The 8,471-nt window shown below is 33.9% G+C and overlaps 1 protein-coding gene across 1 annotated transcript in view; it reads left to right on the top strand.

Moving 5' to 3' along the window:
* Positions 1–8,471, top strand: part of kif13bb (kinesin family member 13Bb) — a 38,010-nt gene that overhangs the window by 18,457 nt on the left and 11,082 nt on the right. Inside the window, exons 21-31 of the mRNA XM_016559950.1 lie at positions 1,270–1,416; positions 2,739–2,888; positions 2,972–3,091; positions 3,953–4,120; positions 4,203–4,368; positions 5,658–5,782; positions 5,911–6,057; positions 6,553–6,582; positions 7,045–7,144; positions 7,262–7,388; positions 7,614–7,669. Coding sequence (XP_016415436.1) covers positions 1,270–1,416; positions 2,739–2,888; positions 2,972–3,091; positions 3,953–4,120; positions 4,203–4,368; positions 5,658–5,782; positions 5,911–6,057; positions 6,553–6,582; positions 7,045–7,144; positions 7,262–7,388; positions 7,614–7,669 — 1,336 coding nt within the window. The remainder of the gene's footprint in view (positions 1–1,269; positions 1,417–2,738; positions 2,889–2,971; positions 3,092–3,952; positions 4,121–4,202; positions 4,369–5,657; positions 5,783–5,910; positions 6,058–6,552; positions 6,583–7,044; positions 7,145–7,261; positions 7,389–7,613; positions 7,670–8,471) is intronic.

The raw sequence follows: 8,471 nt of genomic DNA, 5'->3' as shown, positions 1-8,471 counted from the left end.
TGGCCCAGCCAGACTCTTTGCTGAGACCCAATTACGCATCTCTGGAGAGACCTAAAAATGGCTGTCCACCAATGTTTACCATCCAACCTGACAGAACTGGAGTGGATCTGCAAGAGGGAATGGCAGAGGATCCCCAAATCCAGTTGTGAAAAACTTGTTGCATCTTTCCCAAAAGGGTCATGGCTGTATTAGATCAAAAGGGTGCTTCTACTAAATACTGAGCAAAGGGTCTGAATACTTAGGACCATGTGATATTTCAGTTTTTCTTTTTTAATAAATCTGCAAAAATGTCAACAATTCTGTGTTTTTCTGTCAATATGGGGTGCTGTGTGTACATTAATGAGGAAAAAAAATTAACTTAAATGATTTTAGCAAATGGCTGCAATATAACAAAGAGTGAAAAATTTAAGGGGGTCTGAATACTTTCCGTACCCACTGTATATATATTTATTTATAATATTTATTTATAATATTTTAATACATATACACTACTCTTCAAAAATCAAAAAACATTTTTTGGAGAGAGATTCATGTTTTTATTTAGCAAGGATGCATTAAATTGATCAAAAGTGTCAGAAAAGACTTTTATAATGTTACAAAAGATTCTATTCTGTTCTTTTGAACTTTCTATTCATCAAAGATTCCTGAAAAAAATGTATCAGTTTCCACAAAAATATGAATCAGCACAACTGTTTTCAACATCGATAATATTAAGAAATAAAAAATAATGCTAATAATAAAAATTTGAAATGTTTCTTGAGCAGCAAATCAGCATATCAGAATGATTTCTGAAGATCATGCTACACCGAAGACTGGAGTAATGATGCTGAAAATTCAGCTTTGATCACAGGAATAAATTACATTTTATAATATATTCAAACAGAAAACGGCTATTTTAAATAGTAATAATATTTCACAATATTACTGTTTTTACTGTAATTTTAATCAAATAAATATAGCCTTGGTGAGCAGAAGAGACTTTAAAATAAAATTAAAAATCGTACCAAACCCAAACTTTTAAAAAAAAAATTCTCGTTATTTCTAAAACATATTTCATCGCTCAGAAATTGTTCTGTTAGTTTATTTTCTATAAACATGAACACTCATAGAAATTCAGACATTGAAAGCGTTTCATTTAAACAAACCATTGAAAGGAAATGATTTGAACGTTCCATCTTCATTGCAGTACGTGCTATTAAAGGACTGTTGAATTGTGGGTCGGGTGAAAATGCTGCTTTAATAATAAAGACTGATGTTTCCTGAGCGCAGCGGGACACGGTTCTGAGCGAGCCGGCGGTGGAGGTGAGGAGGAAGAGCAAAGGCAAGCAGATCTGGTCCGTGGAGAAGATGGAGAACCGGCTGCTGGACATGAGAGAGCTCTATCAGGAGTGGAAAGACTATGACGAGGACAATCCTGTAGGTCAAATCACATGACAACTTCCTGCATTATCAGATTTGACCATGCTACACATTACTGTGTTTTTACTGTAGCAACATTGACAATGATATTTTGGAGCTACTAATGTAATATTTATTATTATGATGTAATTTTAATATTGTTTTTTTTAATATAGTCAATATTTTTAATGTCAGATTATTCAATACATATTTATTTATTTTCAATTTGAAATTTTTGATTTTTTGTTTTTATTATTTTGAAGTAAAACTATATCTCTCGATTAATATGAGGCTGTAAGTATACATTGTATTATAAAATAATTATTTTTAAGTGAAAATATATATACATTGAGAGATTTATGAGGCTGTAAGTGTACATTTTATTATAAAATAGTTACATTTAAATAAAATATGTAAGTCTCTCAATTAATATGAGGCTAAGGAAACTAAGTATAATTTATTATATAAAAGAATTAGTAAAATCAACTACCCAATATAACTCATAATAATAATGCTAGAATAACTTTATATATAATTGTCCATCCATTTTTGGTGAATTTTAAGTTGTTTTAATGGAGATATTAATCTAACCAATAAATATGTAAATAATAGTTATTTTAAAATAGGGCTGTCAATCTCATCCAAAATAAAAGTTTTTGTTTACATAATATATGAGTGTGTACTGTGTATATTTATTATGTATATATAAATACAAACACATGCATGTATATATTTAAGAAAAATAGGTTGTTTATATATTAAATATATTTATATATAATATAATATAAATATATAAATGTATATACATGTAAATAATTTCAAAATATATACTGTATGTGCGTGTATTTATATATACATGATAAATAAACAGTACACACGTATATTATGTAAACAAACTCTTATTTTGGATGCGATTAATCGTTTGACAGTACTATTTTAAAATAAATGTAATTCTAAAAGTCAAAATATAACACTAATATTAAACAATATTTTAGAAAATGAAAATAAATTATATTTCAAAAAAATGTTTAAACAATTTCAAAGCATTTTAAATTTTAAAACAATTAAAATATCACTAAATAACTAAAATATTTTATTAATATGCATTTAATAAAATAATATTTAATATGCATTTAATAATTAATGCGTGTAAGTATATATTTTAGGCCAAAGATTTGGTTTACAAAAAAAATTTGGGAATCCCTGAACTAGCATGATGTGGCTTAAAGGAAACAATACTGAACAGTCAATGTTTGTTTCTCCAAAAATGCGGTTTTGATGAGCATCATAAATGAAGTATGCTTACATGTGTTCACCTCATCCTCGTTGCCTGTGCTCAGGCCATGCGCTCCTACTTCAAGCGTGCCGATCCGTTCTTCGACGAGCAGGAGAATCACAGTCTGATCGGTGTGGCCAACGTCTTCCTGTCCTGTCTGCTATATGAGGTCAAGCTGCAGTACGCAGTTCCCATCATCAACCAGAAGGGGGAGGTGTGCGCGCAAACAGATTGGTTCTAACCATTAGAAAGAGCGCAAGCCATTGACTGATTGCCGTTGGTTTTGTGTGTTTTCAGGTGGCGGGTCGGCTTCACGTAGAAGTGGAGCGTCTGAGCGGAGAGCTAGAGGAGTGTGAGACGGGAGGCTCTGAGATCAGTCCAGACGGCGAGACGCAAGAACGCAAACTCACCTGCATGGTCAGATAAAACAGGACATCATTCAAACATGCAATATGTGACCAGTGCTGCCAAAATGAGTCTGAATCATAGACTGTATAAAAACATGGACGTAGTGTCCGTGACGTCACCCGTAGGGTTCCGAAGAGAGTTTTTGAAGCTCAAAAGTGGGCGGAGCGGGCCGTCGCCATCTTGGCCGCGCGCACGTTACTCCCAGATAATCGAAGATGTGCAAAGAGGCGGGAGCTGGTTGTTGAAACCACGCCCACCTAGCTCGATGGTGGTGACAGCAGCGGCAATCCACCTGTCACTCAAGTGGCCACGCCCTTAATTATGCTGAACTTTAAGGCTTAATATAATTTAAACGGATGAGTTATAAAAAAATTCACCCCCCTCACAGTTGTCATGAAGGGCAAAATTAGCTATATAGACCAAAATAATTTTTTTAACCAGGCTGTAAACATGTTTTTTTCTGCTGTAAAGTTGGGCATTTTAACATGGGGAGTCTATGGGATTGACTCGCTTTTGCAGCCAGCCTCTAGCGGCCAGTTGATGAATTACAGTTTAAGTCACTTCCTTGTTGGCTTCACGAGAGAGAGCGGGAGGTTGCCACTTGGTCTGAATGCGCACGGTCTAATTTTGAGCTACAGGCAAAAGAAGTGAAAAACTTTTCACAAAAATGAGTTCATTAAGCCCTCTTCTAGTGATCCCAATGCTCCAAATAGTAATTAAACATCTAAAAAGATCTTTATTTGTACGTTTTCTGATTCTTTTAAAATTTCCTCATTCCGACTCATTTTGCCAGCACAGGTCAGATATTCCTGTAGATCTGAGCTGTAGTTGAGTGTAGGACATGAATGTTTTCTGTGGGTTTATTTCCAGATCAAGGTGTTGCAGGCGACCGGATTGCCTCAGCACCTCTCCAACTTCGTTTTCTGTCAGTATCATTTCTGGGAGCAGCAGGAACCCGTGTTTATCGCCCCGGAAGTGGGTCTGACGGCCCCCAGCAGCAGAGAGCCGCAGAGTCTGGTGGTGTTTGACAACTGCAAGGTGAAAACACTGCCTTACATGGAGTAAAACATTGCGTTTGTGCCAGTTGTCGGTCATCACGCATCTCTATGTGCATCTGTAGACTCTAGAAGTGGCCGTAACCGAAGACTTTCTGGAGTTTCTGATGGAGGGCGCCGTGGCGGTTGAAGTTTATGGTCACAAACAGGCAAATCCGCGGAGGAATCTGGCTCTCTGGGACCTGGGGGTGATTCAGGCAAAGACTCGCTCTCTCAGAGAGAGGTACACATGCATTTATTAGACTATCCTTTAACATAAAAACTATCACAGATCGTTTCTGTGACAGCAGAGCTAGATTTAGTCAATGTTCAGATGATTGTGGTAAATAATTAAATCATAAGCTATTAAGTAATTAAATAATAAAAAATTCAAATGATTAATTTCAGAATAATTTTAAAACAGTAATTAAAATATTTGCGTAAAATATTAATAAATATAAATAAAATATTTTATTTGTTTACCTGCATGTCATTAGACCATTAACCAACATTTAATGTAAAATTAAAGTTAATAAATCATTTTCTTTAAAAAATTATTTTTAAAATACTCAAAATAAAACACTAAAATACTTTAGAAAAATATGAATAAATATATTTTATTTGTTTACCCTGCATGTCATGTGACCATCAACCATTAATGTAAAATATAAATGAGTAATTTTAATCTTAATATTAAAATAATAATTATTTAAAAAATAATTTAACTGTTTTATCTGCATGTCATGTGCCATCAACTGACATATAATGTAAAATTAAAAAGAATAAATCATTTTAAAACCATTTTAAATTTAAAACAATCAAAATAAAACACTTACTAAAATATTTTTCAGAAATATTAATATAAATTTTTTTATTTGTTTACCTGCATGTCATGTGACCATAAAACTGACATTTTGACATTTGAGAAATAATTTAAAAAAATATTTTAATTTTAAAACAATCCAGATAAAACTTAATAAAGTATTTCGTACAATTTTAATAAATAAAAATAAAATATTTAATTTGTTTACCTGCAAGTCATGTGACCATAAAACTCACATTTTGACATTTGAGAAATAATTTTAAAAAATATTTTAATTTTAAAACAATCAAAATAAAACACTTAATAAAATATTTTAGTAAAATATGAATAAAACAATTATATTTGATTACATGCATAATGTGACTATCCACCAACATTTAATGTGTAATTAAAATGTAAAAATCATTGTAAAATAATTTTAATTAAAAAAAAAACTTAATAAAAACTAAAATACTTTAGTAAAATATTAATAAATAAGATAAATTATTTGATTACCTGCATGTCATGTGCATCATTACCAACATCAGAGAACAGTGAAGATGTGAATGTGTTGTTAAATTATTTAAATATTATTTAAAAATGTCAGAGAGAACTTCAAGTAAATATTTTAGTTCAAAACGGTTTGGTTGCCAAAAAAGCTGGGGTTTGGGAATCCTTGAATTAGGATGCACCAAAAACAGTTGTAATTTGGTTTTTGACTCATTTTGTAAAAGTGAAGTTTCTTTTCCGTTTTATTGTGTCTGTGTTCAGATCCTGGAGCTGAATGATGCTGGAGAGTTTGTGCCGGTGGAGGTTCAGTTAGCTAAGGACGTCTGCACAGGAGGAATATTTCAGCTCAAACAGGTCTGTGTGGACATTAATGATAGTAACGAGGTGTAAAACTAAATCTTGACAAATTTTTCTGTAGAAGATCTGATTTTCCTTCGATGCCGCTCATGACTTGACTGTGTGTGTGTGTGTGTGTGTGACAGGGTCAGTCAAGGCGTGTTCAGGTGGAGGCGCGTTCGGTCCAGGACTCCGGCACCATGCCTCTGATCACCGAGTCTGTGCTCAACGTCTCCATCGGCAATGTGGAGGTCCATCTGACTCGAACTGGCAAAAGCACAGAGACCCAGAGGGTGAAAAACTCATCTTTAATTTTTAGTTAAAATCATCATGTCTCATTCACTAAACGTTTTAAACATTTCACACATAAATGTTGATTCAATGTTATGCTAATTTTAAGAAAATTTAGAACCAGCTCAAACCAGACGTACACTAAAATCACAGGTAACCTCAAAAAACATGAAATGCATTAAGCTAAAATGATTTTGATGTATAAATTTGATATAGAAATGTAGTGACACTAAGTGACAGTAAGGCCCTTATATGGATATGTCTGGGTGTGTCTTATGCTAATTGCATACTGCTGGCACATGCTTCTATATTATATTATATATTGATTAACATCTGAATGAGGGTAAAATGCACATGCTTGAATTCCTGATGAATCCAGTGTAAAGGTTTCTCACACGTTGTATGTGAGTATTAGTGAATGAGTATTTGTTGATGAGCTCTATTAGCAGATGCACAGGTCTGGACTCAAGGTTTTTTTTTTTGTCTTATTTTTGAAGGTGGGAGATAAAGATGTGGACAGTTATCAGGTAATAACTTTTCAGGCTTTTTTAAATAGGTGAATGATGTCTATGTATGTCTGTGGTTGTCATTGTCGTTCATCGGTGCGGGACAAGCCGCTGAATATTGAGTAGGCATTGAGATGTAAATATGGGTGATCATATGTTGATGAACATGTTTCTGAATGATTCTATTTATATACACTATCGTTCATTTTTTTTAAAAAGAAATTTATAGTTTTATTTAGCAAAAATGCATTAATTTGGTCAGAAGTCAGGAATAAATTACATTTTACAATATATTCAAACAAAAAACAGGTATTTTAAATTGTAATAATATTTCACAATATTACTGTTTTTACTGTTTTTCATTAAATAAATGCAGCTTTTGTGAGCAGAACAGACCTACAGTACATTAGTGTAGATCTGAGCTTTACTATGTGCTTTATATATATTAATAAAGCAATATCTTCTGCATGTTTGTACCTGTAGGAGGTTGATCTGGAGAGACTGAGAGCTCGGTGGCTCACTGCTCTAACTGAACGACAGGAATATCTGGACCAACGTCTTCAGAAACTTGTTGGCAAGCACGGTAAGACGAGATGTAGATGACCTGCATGCTTATGGGTTTCTAGAAATCAAATGTGTTTGAGTGGAATATATCGAAGGAACATCTTTTGTGAAAATGAGAGAAAAGTGGCTCTTGTAGATAAGTCAGAAGAGGATGTGGAGAGCGAGTCGCAGCTGCTGGAGTGTCGTCTGACGCTAACGGAGGAGAGAAACGCTGTGCTGGTGCCCTCTGCTGGCAGCGGTATCCCAGGAGCCCCGGCGGAGTGGTATGTGACGGTATACTTGCTCATGTTTTATTCCTTACTGGTCCTACAATGTTATTTCCTTTCAAACAATCATAGGACTACCTTTATCTAACCATAACCAACTCGTTAAATTCAAATGCAAGAAGAAAATCCAACAATCTGATTGTTTTGTGCTCTTTGGTTAATTCAGTTTAGTGAATTCTTCTCATGAACCGTATGTTCACTGTCTGGCTCCTGTTCCCGCAGGGCTCCTGTGCCAGGAATGGAGACGCACATCCCAGTCATCTTCCTGGACCTCAGCGGTAAATATTTACTGTGTTCCAAATCCTGGTGCGCTGCCTGGATGTTTACTCCCTACATAGGCAGCTGCCTACTAAATATGGCTTCAAATAATAAAGTAATGAAAATGTAAAGTGAATTCGTTAACATTAAAATTTAATTTAAAATTTGTTTAAAACTGGTATTTTTGTATTCTTACCTGATTATTTTATCATGTACCGTATTGGCCCGAATATAAGACGACCCTGATTATAAGACGACCCCCCTTTTTCCAGATGTACCTTTTGGAAAAAGGCTTTTTAAAAACCAAATCTTGTTTTTTCTCAGTAAAACACATTTTGTCTTCAATTATTTTCATATTGCATATTTGTCCTATTTTAATTTTTGTTTTGAAAGTATGGTAAAAACTGGTCAAATGTACCAACAATCACATTTAAAAAAATATACACTTTTTGATATACCATAAAAAAAAAAAAAACAGGTAGCCCATCTGAATTAGGACATTAGGCTATCCATCTAATAGTAGCCTACCAAAATCTTATTAACAGTAGAAGTTAAATCTTACTGTAGTCTTAAAATCACAAAGGGAGTTTGGTGCCATCAGGCTAACGTGACAGTCACGACTCATGCAGCTGTAAGGTTTTCTGCTTCTTTTGTTTTTACTCGCGATCTTTACAACACGCATTACATTACGTATTTCATGGCACACTCGGTTTATGCGTATTTGGCGCCACCTATTGTTGTGGATGTATTATCGACATGTCAACGTCTAGACCCTGAATATAAGACGACCGCGTTTTTTCAGATGTATTTCAAAGAAAAAAA

Source organism: Sinocyclocheilus rhinocerous, unplaced genomic scaffold (assembly GCF_001515625.1).
Source record: "Sinocyclocheilus rhinocerous isolate Xijiao unplaced genomic scaffold, SAMN03320098_v1.1 scaffold228, whole genome shotgun sequence".
Lineage (NCBI taxonomy): Eukaryota > Metazoa > Chordata > Actinopteri > Cypriniformes > Cyprinidae > Sinocyclocheilus > Sinocyclocheilus rhinocerous.
This window is presented reverse-complemented; position numbering and strand designations above follow the sequence as displayed.